This window comes from Arachis duranensis, chromosome 4, assembly GCF_000817695.3.
Source record: "Arachis duranensis cultivar V14167 chromosome 4, aradu.V14167.gnm2.J7QH, whole genome shotgun sequence".
NCBI lineage: Eukaryota > Viridiplantae > Streptophyta > Magnoliopsida > Fabales > Fabaceae > Arachis > Arachis duranensis.
In genome coordinates this window covers 2,413,843-2,430,683 of record NC_029775.3, presented here as the reverse complement: position 1 = coordinate 2,430,683, position 16,841 = coordinate 2,413,843, and the positions used below count along the sequence as shown (strand labels likewise).

Below are 16,841 nucleotides of genomic sequence, written 5' to 3'. Positions count from 1 at the left end.
AGAAGACCATCCATGAGGTGGTCAAACGAGATCTACATGTAAACGGTCTCTTTGTAGACATGATACATGACAGAGCACAATAGCGTCGTTTGATTCATGTAGCCGACCCCACTTAGTGGGACAAGGCTTTGTTGTTGTTGTTGTACATTTCGTTTAAATAAAAATACTTTTATAAATATTTTTAAGTTTAGTTTAAATAATTTATTTTGTAATAATTTAATATTTTGATAAATTTTGTAATGTATGATTATGTTATTTAATAAAAGAATGATATGACCGAAAATAATAAACAAAATAAGTATTTCGATTCTTAAGATTTTTTTACAAAACACTTTTTTGGACGAAAATAAAAAATGTGTATTTTAATTATTTATACAATTTTTTATTAAAATAATATATTTATATATTACAAAATTTATCAGTATTAAATTGTTATAAAAAATATTATAATACTGTAACAAATAAATTTTTGAGAATTTTAACTTTGAACCAATTAACTTTTGAAGAAAAAGAAAAGTACTAATTAGATTTTCTAAATAGCAAACGGTAGACATATATATCTTTCCGTCAATGTATAGTGCGAAACGAAATTGTCCATATATTTCGTTATCTATAATACTTATAACTTCTTTTTTTTTATGAGTTGACTGTTTATGTTTTACTTGGTCGCGTTATGAAATATGAGTTTAAATAGGCTAAACCTCACGACTTATGATCTCTCACCCTTGAATGATCTATGAACCAAATTTTCTTTTCTTATGTCATCACTTCTTAATGAATCTTACTAGTCACTGCTGGTAAATCTTAATAACTATGCGTTCAGCAACAGATAGTGAATCTTAATAAGTTTATTATTACAATACAAAGATGAATGGATTTTGTCAATTGAGATATAATTACATGCAAACACAGCATGCTCTGCTGACAATTACCACCATGGATTGCATTTACGTGGTATAATTTTTCTCATTTATGAACAACTTGTAATATTCAAATACTGAATACCATATATACAAGGACATCATACTTATTTAACAATAAATCAAATATGATCTTAATGGAATCAGATGGATGAAAATGAACACAATTCCCATGAAAACAAACGGCATCAACAACCTGATTTAACTAACTGCTGGGCTGCTCAACGTAAGATTTAGCATGGCACGCCACAAATGACTCAACAAGTGGATTCACAAGATGAGGGGCTTCATCCTTCATAAAGTGAAGAAAAAAAAATTAATAAAGAGACAAGACTATTCAGATTACTTCATCATAAAGTGAGAATCTTTCATAATCATAATCTTAATCTTATCATTGCACTTGTCAAGATTATAAATTAGACCTTTGAAATTCCAGGACAAGTGATTTGTAAAGGAGCCTGTTTTATACATTGAATTCAACCATGAAATTTCTACTCGATTTTTACACTGAATCAACATACCTAGAAGTTATAACAACATTATCAGATATCTTCCAATAGACTAAAATTCTTGCTAGCACCAACAAGTGTTCAATTGTTCACTGGTAAAGCTAAGGGGTCATTGACGACGAGTCATTGGTGACTACTAAATTAAGAATTGATGATAGGGAAAATGATGGATAGTCCAGTTTACTGATGTATGCTACATATCTTGTAGACAGATATGTAGACCAGAGGCAAAATAATGGATGAAACAAAGGACTGTTTGAAACTAGATGAGAAAAGAACAAGAATACGCATATTTGTTCTCTTCCTTTGAAAGATTCTAAGGGATAAACCCTCTCCCTTTCAGCCTCCGTGTGAACTGAAAGATCTTCAATTGGTCACTTTCCAGCTTTCTGGTGGAGGCTTTCAATATTTAAATCCCATCCAAAATTTCAAATGCAAAATAAATGTTTATACTATAAAATATAATCAAGAAAAAATATTAATGTTAAATGATTATCAAAAATACAGTTGATAATTTCTAAAAATTGAAAAAAAAACATTGAAGATAAAAAAAAAGATATAAAGTTCCATGATATGAAATTTATTAGCAAAGCATAATATGAATTGTCCAAGTACTTGTAAAGATTAATTAGTTATGGCAAAGAAACAAAAGTAATGGATATCTAAATATATCTAAAAGAAGGGCATCCCATACCCTCAAACATCTTCAGGATTCAACATTTGATTTTAACCTCCTTCCGAACCAAAAGGTTATTTATTTCACCGTTTGGTTATTCCAGAGGCATAAGAAAAAAAGACAAGAATTTTCAAAAAGAGTGATAACATCATTGGATTTGAGAACTCATGACAATCACATTTTGTAATTGCATCAATTAGAAAAACAGCAACCGCACTTGTAGATATTTTCTTTACAAATGTAGCAAATAACTACACATCTAGAAGGCAGACCATAGATGGTAGCAGAGAAACCTTTGGCTCTTTCAGTTAGCATCACAAGTTAATAACGTAAATTTAAGAGGGAGCATGAATATGTCCACATTTTTTTCTTCGTCATGCAAAGTCTCCTATTATTCAATCACTATCACGGCACCATGGTATTAGCTTAGAAGAATTTCCGATTTATATTTCCCAAGTCAACTTAAAGCTGACACTGGATTTAGAAAACATGATGAGGAAAGACAATACTCCTCATCAGTTATAAGCTTCTCGATACTCCTGTGAAACTATGTCTATAGAGAAAGCAAGGGGATGACACACACAAGAGAGAGAGAGAGAGAGAGAGAGAGAGAGAGAGAGAGAGAGGGAACCTGGGGGCAATGTCCAACATTTGGGAGGACAACAAAGTCTTCTACAGAATCAAAATTTCCGTAGTTTCTTCCAAGCTCAATTGGTTCCCAAGGATCCTTGTCACCCCATGCTATCAATACCGGGCACTGAGAAGAAAGTTTTCTAGACTCAGTTTATCTTGTCAACCTTACATTCATTTGGCTTTGTTCCGACTTCCTCATTTATGGGAATAAGGAAGCTTACCGTTACTTGGGGTAGTAGCTCTTCAGGAAGAGGGCCACCTGAGTAACAAATGAACTCGAGAAAGACCTCCGCGGCTCCAGGTTCCAATCCTGGATTGAGTATGATCTCCACTAGCTCGTCAGTCACCATGGAGGTGTCATGATAGCACTGCAGAGAGCAATTCATAAAACAATAATTAGTTTTGGGGGAAAGCATCATCATGTGTCAATGAACAAAGCGGCTATGCCTTGGATTTGATTGCTTACAACAGATTCATACAGATTTATTCTAATAATCTTTTCTTGTTTTTGATAAATAGTATACCATTAAGAGGGAGAGAAGAAACATAGAAGAAAAAGGGACAATAAAGATCCTCCTAACAAGAGACCAAAATAAAAAAAAAAAATCGGAAGAAAAAGAATATCAATGAAGAGATTTCCAATCTCTTATCTTGTCTGCAAGGGGAAATCTTCAAACAAAAACTCACAAGCTTTACACCAAATAAGGGGTCATACATCTAATCCTAAACCATAAGGCTTGTTTATCTGAAAGTCCATTAAAGTCTCATTCTCAGGCATTTTATTCAGTTTGTGTAAGGTTCTCAGATATCACAGAAGGTAGAATAGGATTAGGATAGAGATAGTATAGAGAAGCAGTAGTATGAAAAATTAAGAATAACAAGAATAGAAGAAGTGTGTGATAGTCCCAAACCAGTGAATGAGTATATTGACTATGTGTGTATGAGTGTAACAGAAATGACGTTTGGCATTCGAGAGGCCAATTCTCTCCACAATTCTCACTTTAGTCTCTTCCTACCTGAAATAAATGCTTCTCACTTCCTATTTATCTCTCTCTCTCTTGTAACTAACTCCCTGAATTCACGTTGCCTTTGTTACTCAACTAGTTACTTTTTATTCCTCTCCTCCTATATGTATTTAAAAGGAGTAATTTCTCTATGCTGCCCCTGAACTTCTTGGCTGTTGGGGTTTGTCACAGTTTGTCAACCCAACATTCCTTGAAGCACAAGTTTTTGAATATACAAAGTTGAGTACTAAGCTAGAGGAGTACCTGACAAAGAATGTTCCTTACAGATTCTTTTGTTGCGACAGCTTTAAAGAAGAATTTTCCTACAGCTGTATCCCTATAAAATATAACATTATGATAGTAATAATCTGGTCAAGGCTTGAAATCTGCAACATCAACATAAAGATACTTCTGTTTCAGTTGTACCTGAGCAATCTCTGGAATGATCTGATGAAAGGTTTTGCATACCATGGCTGCTTTTTTATATGAAGCATACGCAGTGATACATTGAGAACAATAATGCCCCTGCACATCTGTGGTGCAACTACAGCTGCCTGAAGACCAACAACTCCTGCAGAAAAAAAAAATACAAATAAACAAAAAATAGTTAGTAATAGTGTAAATCTAGCATATCGAAATAATCAACAGCTCAGCTTATAACAGTAATTAGAAATAACTAAATGAAAATAATCCCAGCAATGAATAATTATCAAGGCGCTTCTGAAAAATTCACCTCCAATAGAATTGCATACAAAGAATGCTTTATCTTTAACGACATCAAGACAAAAATCATTTAACTGGGCAGCCCATGTGTCAAAAGTGTAAAATGAATCATCTCCAATTTGGCGAGGATTCGGCTTGTCTGAATATCCATATCCAATAAGATCTATAGCGTATACCCGGTGGGATTTTGCAAGAACTGGTATATTCTTCCTCCAATGGTTACTGCAACGATATCCATGCTAAGTTCAGTTACTTTGCGGCATAGTCAAAACAAAGGAAGATAATAAAATGCACAAAAAATTAAAATTAGATAAATAACATGTGATATCATATGCATATACTTTCCTATTTTGCAATGTTAGAGCATGCATCCATTTTTCCAAGAGAAGGGAAAATTGTTGTTGCACACTAATTGGATACCCCTTTCTTTTACAAGGATCTTGTTTCCAAATAAAATTGACAAAGTTTGCGAAGAACATTAATTAAGAAAGCAAGAATGGAAGCCTTAGGTTTTGCTTTTACAAGGGTCTTGCTTCCTTACAGCACTAGTTAGCAAAAGCAGAAAAAAGATAGACTCTCTCTATTGAAAATTGTGGTGAAAAGGAGTAAACTCACATTTAGGTCCTGAAATTGTAAGCCAAGATCATAATAGCCGATGAAGTTAGGAAATTCACTTTTAAGTCCCTGACATATGTAAACCAAATTAGTCTCTAATATTGTATTCTTGATAATCAAACTAGTCCCTATTTGGGTCCTAAAAACTCAATTCTTAAAGCCACTAGTGTTATAAGCAACATATATCATTTCAGGAAGTAAAGTGAGCACTTAGTTACCCAATGGAATGCTTGGTTTGAGAGACGAGATGTCATAACCAAAATTTATCATTTCAGGGAGTAAAGTGTGCATTTAGTTACCCAATGAAATGTTAAATTTATCATTTCAGGGAGTAAAGTGAGCATTTAGTTATCCAATGAAATGTTTGGTTTGAGAGATGAGAAATATAGGGATAGAAACACAAACTATCTGTGTGTGTATGTCATTTGGAATGAGAGATGGAAATGGAAACAGAACTGGAGTGTCTTAAGACAAAATATTCTAGTATTTTTTGTAACTCCAAAAAATGGGGACAATGGACCACACTACGACCAAACAAGATACCAAGACAAATTTTTATGTATCTTTTTCTCTGTCCCCACTGTTTCCAAACACAAGTAAAAAGAAACACTTCCAAAAAAGAAAAAAAAGGGCAACCCGGTGCACAAGCGTCCCGCGTTTAACGCAGGGTCCGGGAAAGGGCCGCAACCAAGGTTGTAATGTACGCAGCCTAACCTGATAATTATATCAGTGGCTGTTTCCACGGCTTGAACCCGTGACCTTGAGGTCACGTGGAGACAACTCATCCGCTGCTCCGAGGCTCCCCTTCACTTCCAAAAAAGAAAAAGAAAGAAAAATATAACAAAAATGGTGAGGAAATATCTTTGCTTCTATACAAATATGTAGATATCTAAATGGCATTTTAGAGTTTAGACACAAAACATGTGAGTCCTAAACCTGAAAGCACAACCAAGTAAAACATTGAAACATTTTTGCATAGAGCAATTCAATAGTAGCAATTTGTACAATTAATCTTCAAGGTACCTAGGGGCATATTTGATAATGAGAAGCAAAATTTGAACAATGTAGACCTGTTTGCTCCAAAACCGTGCACTAAAACCAGTGCAGGGCCATCGTTCCCAGCACACTGATACCGGATAGAGTAACCCCTCCAGTTCCACGTGCTACAAGCCAAGGAAAAGAAAAGACATGTTAGCACTTAACCTTAGACCAAAAATATTTAACTTCACACCACTCAGAGGAGAAAAAAAAAAAATTGATAATTATTAGATGTATCCAACAAACAAAAGGAATACTCCTATAATGATAGAGTTAAAGCACAATACAGCAAACAAAGAGAACAAATAGCCCATCCTCAATTACATCAGACCTCACCATAATGACATAATGTTACCCCAATAATTGATAAAAAAAAAACAACTACACTTGCTCTACCCCTATAAGTAACAATACCTTCTGCACTTGCTCCACTACTTAAGAAGTACGTAACTGCTGCAATAACTATTCCACAAACAAAGCACAAGTTTGGTCTTTAAGCTCCTTTAATGTCCATAAATCATGAATCCCTGCCAAGATTCAAATACTACACCAATGTATGCATTTATAGTCACATCAGCTTCTCCTATAATCATGCAACACTAAGTCCATCATCAAATATTACTCAAGAAGAGTAGCCCCTCTGTTTCTTCCATGTTGGAATCCCTTACAAAAAACTTACCTGCCTATATCTTGTGTCCTCTCAAGGTAGTTCCTTCGACATCGCTCTGTTCCCACAGCTGACCGTTTTTTTATTACCTCCACTATTCTTCTTCTCGAGCTTATCAACTAGCATATCCTGGATCACCACTGCTTCATTGTCTGAGAGACGGCAGTTCATCCCAAAGCTCGTCTCATTCACCTCTTCTCTATTGCTGCTCCAACATTCCTTGATAGCAATTTCCGTTCCACAATTGCAGGAAAATCCACTATGTTGCTGTCTTTGACTACTTTCTTAATCACACTATTCTTCTCTATTCCTCCACTGCCTTTACTATTCCGACAACCAGTTCTTTTCCTGGTCCTTCTTCCTCTATTCTACCTCAGTCCTCAAGTTAGAAAGTTTGATCCACTATCATCATCATCATCATCATCATCTAACTACGCGTAATATAACCAAGACTATCCACTAGTTAAATATCCTACTAACATAAATGCATTAGAAAGATTTAGGCATAAACAAAAATAACACTAAAAGATGAAAACGACAAAAAATCATGGAAAGATAGTATTAGTTTTAGAAAAATATCCAAATACGAGAAATTTACTTTCAAAAAGGTTCTTGAAGGTGAATCACAATTTTTTGAATGTATCAATCTTTAAATTTCTTCGTGATTTTAAGTCAAGCAAATTTTATTCAGCAATTTTATTTCTACATTGTTGACCATGAGTTTTTTAAAAAGAAAACTGTAAAAAGGTCTAAAGATCCAATTTTGCCCGGGTTCTTTATCATGCAATTTTTAAATAATTATCTAAATGTTCTCGCAAAAAATTAGAAATCACTTGTGAAAAAACAAAAAATGCTACGTGCATAAAAAAATCAGCTTATGATGGCTGATATTTTGTTAACAAGTAGCATAGATAAAAAAAAAAAAAAAGAAAACCGTGTTTTTTGGTCATTTCTTTTGTCATACTAACTTTTGTTTTTGGCCCTGATTTCTGAATCTTTCAGCTATATTTTTAGTGATTTACTCAATTACTAAGTAATTTATTTTTTCAGAAAGTAACATGAATCTCATGGTACACAAACTATACTCAAATAAAAAAGAGTTGGATTCCTATACTGTTGAATTAATCACTGAACGATGCGGAAATTATTCTCAAGGTCCCTGGATGATGGTAAAATAATAACAAGAAGAATAGATAGCGAAAATTTTCTCATGCGAACTGTAGAAAGGATAGAAATAGTTACTTACCGGGTTTGAGGCTCATGCTGGAGATCTGGAATTTGGTTGGTTGACTTGGAAGCAATTTGGTCATTCAATTTAGGGGCAGAAAATGCAACGATCCTATTTGATTGAAAGAGATGAGGGAGTTTGAGTTTGGGAGAAGGGTATTTCCGGTAAAACAGTGGTGTTTGGGTGCGTGGGAGAGTGACGGTGGTGAAGGAAGATAGCAATGCCATGGTGTTAGTAGTATTAGTAACAGAAGAGATTCAAGTTCTAATTCATGGCTTGTGTTTTAGTTCTCTAGTGCCCTCACTGGTCGTGTGTATGTGTGCTCAACCACGCACCACGTACTGCGTAGTGTAGCTTCAACTTAATTGTGGTTCCAATTTCCAACAATGCAGGTATGTGTGGCTAGGGATGAAAAGGAAAAACTTAACTTAATTAAACCGGATTAATTATATAGTTTTTAAATGGTTTGTTCTAAAATGATAACGACGAATTTTTATGCTATATTTTTTTTTGTTATATTTTTTATTGAGTAAATTAATATTTTTTTTAAATTAGATTATATTCAATTATTTTTATCATTATTATTTTGTATTATTTTAAAGATTTTTTTAAAAAAATTCAATTAATTATAAAGATTTTTTTTTACTAAAGATAAGAGATTCAAACCCGCAACCTCTTAATTGAGTATGAAAAGACTATGCCATTTGAGCTATAACTCATTAACAATTAATTATAAAGATTTAATTTCCTTACAAAAACGAGTTAAATTCTAAAATGATATCTGACATTCATAAAATATACTAACTTTGTCCCTAAAATTAAAAAAATGTACTTAGTTGGTCTCTTATTTTATTTCCAGCCAATTTTATTACCACCACTACTGGCATTGCAGCTAATTTACATACCTCACTATAGAGTGTAACGGTTAGATGAACTCACGATTGAAATTTAAAACTCTTTTGACCCAAATTGGTCACATGTCCCTCTTTGTAACCTAATTGCATTAGCACTTCACTATCTTCGTCTTCTTCTTCTCTATTTGTTCATCATCATTCTTTTCCTTGTTGAAACATAACAACCATTAGATTCAAGCATACAAAACACAAAATAAGCAAGGTTAATTGCATGAATATATATAAACCTACTCATCCTATAGCACCATTTCAATGTTGTAGATCTCACTAGGATTCCACTGGTTTTGAAGCTTGTATAAACAAACCACTCCAACAACCAAGGACTATGACAGGTTTGATGAGTTGACATCAGCAACCAAATCCACCATTGGACTTGAAAGATTGGATGAACCTGAAAGAGCTATTTAGTTTTAGTTATACAAACACCAAACAGATCTCCCTCTTTGTATACGGTGTGACCTCCTTCTCTCCCTTTTTTCTCAGTTCTCGCTGGTACCGTGTTGTCACAGTCACTAGTCGCCGTTCAACATACGTCCGGCTGACACCGATGTAGGCAAAGATTGTTTATGTTGCTCAGCCAACATAACTCGATCATAACAGAGTTCATCCAATATTAATTTATTTTGCAAAGAGCCATGTCTTATAATGTGAATGTTATCCATGTTGGAAAATGACATTGTTGCATATTCTTAAAGTATTTTGTTGTTGCTATTAAGTATTTGTTCAATCTCTATTTGAATAATCTTTGATAATTCATCATCTGATAAAACTAAATCTACAATTATAATTGAAAATGCTTATTAGAATAATAAAAATACCTTAAGACAATTATTTGTACATTATCACAAAAATTTCAACAACCTTGATATAAATATGAAGATAATAAATGGTATCTTGTGGACGTTTGATGAAGAAACTTGCAGCAAAATAAATATAGATGTTAATGAATAAGTTTAAACTTGATAAATTGAACATAGTTATATGAATATATAGTATCCTATCTGATAGTAAAGTCCAACATTTTTACCAAACTACTTCAAATAGAGTCATTGAATTTGACCACAAAAGAGTTGCGAACAACTTTTTCAAATAATATTCAGAATCCCAGTGACTTGCTTCTTCAATAGCATCAATGTATTCTTGATCATTATCAAGTAAGCCACGCACGTAACATGTGAAAGATTACCATGAGTTCATAATACACAGCGAAAAAAAAAAGAAGGTAATCCTAAAGATCTATTTTGTGCTTAAATTTTATTCTAGAAATAATACATAGATCAAATCTAAATACTTTTAAACACTTTACTAAAAATCACTTTCTCCTTTGATGATACGAAGGCGCTATGCGTATCCACATCGAGACCAACTTTTGCTGTCAACCCCTTAAAATTTAAATCTAAATCATATCTTAAAATTCTAAATGTGAATCCTTCAAATTTATGAATCATATCATAACTCAATTTGAAGCAGAATTAGTTAGGATCTCATCCAAATTTAGAATTCAAATTTAGAAATAGAATAACTAATTATTCTCAAATCTCATTTAAATTCTCAATTATCATATTATTATATATTCTTCGTGCTAGCAAAAAATATAATAATATTCCATCTGAATTAATATAATTATTTATTTGATCAAATTAAAATAATAATTAAATAATTCTACAGCAAATATTAGAACATTCGTTAGTGTGTGACCCCATAGGTGGTTCAATACTAAGCGGGTAGTAAATTAGTCATATTAAATTTACTAATCAAGGTTGGTGTCTAGCAACACTCCTCAACGACCCGATAGTATGAAGTAATATATTTTTACTAATAACTTTAGAAGAACAAAGTATAATTCCTTCCATCTTTCCAGCTCTTGGTTAACCCTTAGAGTATGGTTTAATTGTCAAACTCTAACTTGTTACCATTATTATAATGAACTGTGAATGACTTAAAAAACTCATATATTCATTCATTCAATCCCCTTGGCCAAGGTTTTATTCATCTCAGCCATTATAATCATAGAGCTCAAACTTTTTACCAAGAGTTGACGGATTCATTATTGACTAATAATTAATTCTACAAGTATTTAAATCATACCCAATATCCATTCAACTAGCATCTTAGGGTATTAGGTGTTTGGAATCAATGTATAATAAATACATTGTTAATTACTATGACAGTCGCATGTCAAAGTAAACTCTATTACTATATTTATCTTGAGAATATCCTATTGACAAATATGCGATAATTATAACCATTAGGAATTCTCAGAGTGAGTCATTTCAATCCTTTTTAATAATCCTATGACTAAGAATAATTTAGATTAAATTATAAAAGATTTATCTCTCAATATTATGATCATTATCATAATGATAAATTTCTAAATTTAATCAATAATCTTATTATATTAACATTTTAATATAATAACAATAACAAATTATTTAACACATGATTGATTGGATTGTGCTCATACTCCTGATTTCCAACAACATGCATATCTAAATATCGGGTAAATAACATCATTGAAAGACCAAAGTTCTTCGTAACTTCTTGGCCCTTTTAACAATATTGAGTAACATTTTTAAATAGTATAATTCACTCGTTGATAAAGGGACAAAGAATAATATACAAATAACAGTATTTCTTTTCCTAGGCTCCCATATTCTAAAGCTGTGTTTCTAAACAAATTCAGTTGAAAAAAATGTTATAAGTTAATTGTCTAGCTGCCTCATATTCTACGTTTGCTTGAAACCAAGCTATGAATATTGATTCTTTAATTGTTCCTTTCTCAACAGTTCTTTGTAAATTGTCTTAATTTTCAAAGATAATTAGTTGTTCATCGGGTAAATGAAAACTTAACCGTTCAACTGAGAGTTTTTTATAGTGAATATTAAATGCAAATATTCTCTAAACAGATTCATAGGGAGAGATATATCAACAATCATAACACATTTTCACTTCATCTATAATTGAATTAGAAGTGGAAAGCGTTGAACTTGAATAAAAAGAAGCCGTGATTTGATCACTTCCCTTTTTAATATAATTAAAAAGATACTTTATCAATCTTGACTGATTGCACCATTCAACATTTATATGAGCACCATATTTTATCAATAAAAATTTATTATGTAGTATAACATACCAATTATCCAAATGAATACCTAAAACCTCAAAGTTATAACCAGCATCTCGACGTCTACAAACTAGATATTTATTTTGATCGATGATGATAAACTCTACGAATTTCTTAGGAAAATATCAAATGCAAACACCATTCTCCATTCAAAATAAATTTTTGTTTGCAACTCCACAGGGTTCATGCATCATTAAAACCTTAACTGCTTGATAGTATTCTGGATCCAGATTATGATTTGAAATTTCTGCTAAGATAATATTTTTTTAATCTCTATATTTTTATTTTATTTTTTAAAAGTATTATTGGTTGTTGATAAAAAAAATTATAAAAATATATATTTAACAAAAAATTACTAAATTTTAAGTATAAAAATATCTCTTTTTAATCTCTAAAATACTTTTTAAAAATATATATTTAATATTAAGTATTTTAATTGATAACAAAATTTAAGTATATTTTTGTCAACAACAAAATTAGTAGTATGGTAGAATCTTTTGTTTTATTATTTTTCAATGGTTGAATCATATTTTATCTTATGCACATGATGATCGAAAGGTAAGCAAGCATCTTGGAGAAGGAGAGTCTGTTCCTCCCGGAGTATAAAACAATCTTCTATTAGGTAGTTTACTTTCCTTTTCCTCGTACTATTTCTGTATTTCCTACTCATCTTTCTCAAACCCTAAATCGCAAAGAAAAACACGAAAGCGTTGAACATCAGTCGGCGGCGTCTTCCCTTCCCCTATTCAAACCCTAAACCTAACCCTATTTTCTTCGATTTTAACCGCTCTGCTGCTATTCTGCAAGGTAACTCTCTTTCTTTCTCTTCTTTCTAATATATCCATGTAGCTAGCTACCTCTGTCTCTGTATGTTGCGGATCTAAGACGATTAATGGTGGCAATGGCAGAGATGAGAGGAAGGAGTTACAGCCCGTCACCACCGCCGGCAAGGGGTTACAGCCGAAGAGGAAGGAGTCCGAGCCCAAGAGGTCGCTACTCTGGCCGCTCTAGAGATCTCCCTACCAGCCTTCTTGTTCGTAACCTTCGCCATGATTGTAGGTACAAACTCTTTCTTTCCTCCTCCTCCTTATTATTATTGTTCATGTATCGAAGCTATTGAGAATTTGAGATTAGGAGTTATGATTAGGGAAGTAGTTGTCTTAAACAGTGTTTCGATTGAAGTTAACTATGGAAAGTGTTCATGGCGCCTAAGGTCCTTTGCTATGGAGTTCTTTGGTGTTTCCAAGTGATGTTAAGAGACCTTAGAAATTAGTTTGACCCTGCTAGGCTACTTGCCGAAGTTAGTATCATATATTATGCTGCCATATATCTAAGTATTGTGCAGATAAATTTTACTTTATGTACTGTGTTATTGACCATCGAATGGACATGACATATAAAATCATTCAGTCAACTTTAAAAAATTCTGTACTTTGCATTTTACGGAATGGTATAACAGGAGAACATAAGACAAAAATATATAATGGAAACTATTAACCATTAAGAATCATATATGGTTGGTCCAAAGAGTTCGTGAGTTGAATGCAAGGTATTTCGAACTCCATTTAGACATGTAGGAGACAACCACTATGTCATGGCTTCAACCAATACTTTTTATTATATATTTTTTTTATTTGATTTGGGTAAGGTGTGTGTATGTATGTAATATTTTCCATTGTTGCAGGCCTGAGGACCTTCGCAGACCTTTTGGTCAGTTTGGTGCCCTTAAGGACATTTACTTGCCCAAGGATTATTACACTGGGTGAGCTTTTATTTTATTTTATATTTTTCTTTTTATGAAAAAAATTATATCTTTGGGACTTTGTTTTTAAAACCACGAGTCTGAATATTGTCTCCTAAGTCATTTTTAGTTTCTGTGCTTTCATTCTCATTATATAATATAATAATATAATAGTAGTAAAAATGACTAAATTATACCCAAATATCTCTCTTTATTCCATCATTTATCAAATTTTTAAAATTCATGAGAGAATTTCTGATTTGTGAACTCTCCAAGTGTTCTTGTTTTTGCCGAGGGGATTTTTTATTTTCATTTTTTACTTTTTGTTTTCTTTGAGAACTACTACAATTGTAATAGCAAGCCGGCATAAGTTTTCTTGGGGTTTAGCAGTGATTTAGAGTTTTGAAGACATCAATCAAGTAATTAAGAGTTCTTTTGAAGATGTTATTGGTAGTGAAGATTTCAAGCAACTTGTGAGTTTGATTACATTATGAGAAGAGGTTCCAAGTCTTGAAGATTTTCAAGTGATCTTAAAACTGACACAAAGGTCAGCAGCCTAGTGCTTGCTTTATTATCCTGTCCTTCCATGTTATTGGGGGATATTTCGGCAACATTTGTATTAGTAAACTTCTGCCGTGTACACAAATTTCTCATATGGTTTCATATTTGATTGAGCATACTCAGTAGTGACGGCATATCTGGGATTTTCTTGTGTTTTCCATCTTTCTGTTTTTGTAGAGAACCCCGTGGTTTTGGTTTTGTCCAGTATGTGGATCCTGCTGATGCGGCAGATGCCAAATATCATATGGATGGTCAAGTTCTACTTGGTCGGGAGTTGACTGTTGTCTTTGCCGAGGAGAATAGAAAGAAGCCAAGTGAGATGAGAACAAGGGAGAGAAGGTATGCCGCCTCGTCTCATCTTGTTAGTTATGTTGCTCAGAAGTCAAGATGCTGGTGTATATGATAATATTCCATGAGTTTATAAATCCTCTATATTGTTCAGCTTGAATATTTTGCTTGTTAAGTATTACAGTCATTGTTGATGCTTTCCAAATAGTTGAACCAAAAATACCTAAAAGTTTTCCAGTTCTAATATTAATTTAACTTTATTTGGTTTTAGATTCTAGGTTTAGATTTATATTTTACATATATTTTTAACAGTTTGATTGTAGACAGTTACCAGTTTATCATATTCTTCGCAATTGGTATCACGGAGTTATTGCCAAGTCTACCCAATAGGTCAAAGCGTTGTTGTTGTCATCATTATATTTGAATTGTGTACTTCTATCCTTATGATTGCTTGTCCTTATTATTACTAAATATAAATATTAAAAGTTTAGCTTTCAATTGTTCTGCAGACTTCTTGCTCATTGCAGCAAAGAGGTCAGTTGGAATTCTGATTGTCTAATTTAAATGTTAATACCTACATAGGGGCCGATATGATCGAAGAAGGTCTCCTCCTCGTTATTCTCGATCACCCCGCTACTCTCGATCCCCACCACCACGTCATAGATCTCGTTCCCATAGTCGTGACTATTATTCCCCTCCTCCTAAAAGAAGGGAATATTCAAGGTATGTGGCCTGGAACCAATCATATATTTTTAGTTTTACTTCATGTGGTGTTTTTTAACCAACCTTTCTTGGTTTGGTTCATATTAATTTTAATAGGATTATATTACAATAGACAGATATAGAGCAGGTGTGTTTTTGGCTGTAGTTTTGTCCAAAGCAATCTGTTGTGGGGTAGTTGTGTAGGGTTTGTGCATTAACTTTGTTCATAAACATGATTTGTTTCATATTTACTTTAATTTGGATGGGTTTTGCATAATATATAGCCGATTTATCTGGTTGTATTTTAGTTCAAAGCAACTTGTGCAATATTTTTGTGGGATTTATGCATGAACTACAATATTAATATGATTTAGTTCTCATAATTTTGTTGGGATTTGGGGAATTTTGATTTCTCTTTCTGTTGGTTTTGTACTTTTGTTGCACTGACCAGCTTTTATGCATGGTAATTAGTAACTGATTGGTAAGACATGTTAAATTTTTAATATAGCATTGCCTATTTCACAGATCTCCCTCGCCTGAAGGTAGAAGGTACAGTCGAGAAAGATCATATTCACATCATAGTAGAGAGAGGTCATCCTCGCGTTCTCCACCCTATAACGGTGGCTCAAGGAGCCGTAGTCAGAGTCCGGCAAAGGGACCAACCCATAGCAGAAGTCCAACCCCAGACCGTGATGTTAGGGAACTGGCAGCGCGCAGGTCCCCAGCCAGTGAGAACGTCAAGTAACTCGTGTTGGACTTATGTTGGATTTTGGATTTTGTTTGATAATGTGTTAAGTAGATTATTTGTTTCTCTTCAACTACTACTAGTTTGTTGTTTATGGAATAAAACATTTTAAGATTAGTTTACTTTTTCAAGTTGGATATTGATTGGGATCTTGTTACTTATTTTCCATCTAGTAGAAGTTGGATACTGACTTGGGTATGTGGTTGTATTTTCGATGTAGTTTTATTTTAGATGGTGTTTGTTTTCGTTTATGCATTCATTGTTTTCGAAATGTGTCGTCACATTTCCTAATATCAAGGAGATGATTAGAAGACATACTATTTCCTGTGGCGACACCTATGATGTTCTTCGAATAGTCAAAAGTTATACCGTAATCAAAATCTCGATCTTTGTAAAACCTCGAGACTCTGACTGATGGCTACGATTGTTAACTGGGCACTTGCAGAGCCAACATTTAGGGATATTTTAAATTAAATAAAATAAATTCAATATTTACAGATGTCCCTTCTTTAAGAAATTTACATTTTTACACTTACTAATGTAAAGAAGATATTTGGGATGGTTGGGAAGAAGGTTAACAAGAGTGAGTAATCAATCAAATAAAAAGAATAGAAAAAATTAAAGTCGGGTTTAATAAGTCTGTATGTCCCTTTTTTTTTCCCTCTATTTTTTAATTTAAAAACAGTAGTTTGGAATTTTTGAATAATTTTTTAGAATTTGATTAATTTTGTCAAATAAAATTTATTTTTTATG

General features: G+C 32.9%; 2 protein-coding genes across 6 annotated transcripts; one reads left to right on the top strand and one right to left on the bottom strand.

The window, feature by feature from the left end:
- Positions 1-835: 835 nt before the first annotated feature.
- On the bottom strand, positions 836-8,367 carry LOC107482785 (pheophytinase, chloroplastic). Of its 4 annotated transcripts, none has more exons than XM_052260770.1 (9): positions 8,032-8,365; positions 6,151-6,243; positions 5,795-5,884; positions 4,476-4,687; positions 4,169-4,313; positions 4,007-4,079; positions 2,960-3,106; positions 2,737-2,862; positions 836-1,212 (listed from the first exon to the last, which is right to left on the bottom strand). In XM_052260770.1, exons 1-9 carry the CDS (start codon positions 8,238-8,240, stop codon positions 1,126-1,128), a joined length of 1,182 nt encoding a protein of 393 aa, XP_052116730.1. In that variant the 5' UTR covers positions 8,241-8,365; the 3' UTR covers positions 836-1,125. The 4 variants fall into 4 exon arrangements, with proteins under 4 accessions (XP_052116730.1, XP_052116732.1, XP_015958850.1 ...); XM_052260772.1 differs by having other exon boundaries at positions 6,104-6,243; positions 8,032-8,035; XM_052260771.1 differs by lacking the exon at positions 836-1,212 and adding an exon at positions 1,299-1,441 and having other exon boundaries at positions 8,032-8,367.
- Positions 8,368-12,627: 4,260 nt separating this feature from the next.
- On the top strand, positions 12,628-16,286 carry LOC107482786 (serine/arginine-rich SC35-like splicing factor SCL33). 2 transcript variants are annotated; one of them, XM_016103365.3, is made up of 6 exons: positions 12,628-12,858; positions 12,960-13,110; positions 13,736-13,813; positions 14,531-14,692; positions 15,224-15,364; positions 15,869-16,286. In XM_016103365.3, the coding sequence occupies exons 2-6, from the start codon at positions 12,962-12,964 to the stop codon at positions 16,086-16,088; spliced, it is 750 nt and encodes a 249-aa protein (XP_015958851.1). In that variant the 5' UTR covers positions 12,628-12,858; positions 12,960-12,961; the 3' UTR covers positions 16,089-16,286. The 2 variants fall into 2 exon arrangements, with proteins under 2 accessions (XP_015958851.1, XP_020995423.2); XM_021139764.2 differs by lacking the exon at positions 12,628-12,858 and having other exon boundaries at positions 12,943-13,110.
- The last annotated feature ends 555 nt before the right edge of the window (positions 16,287-16,841 follow it).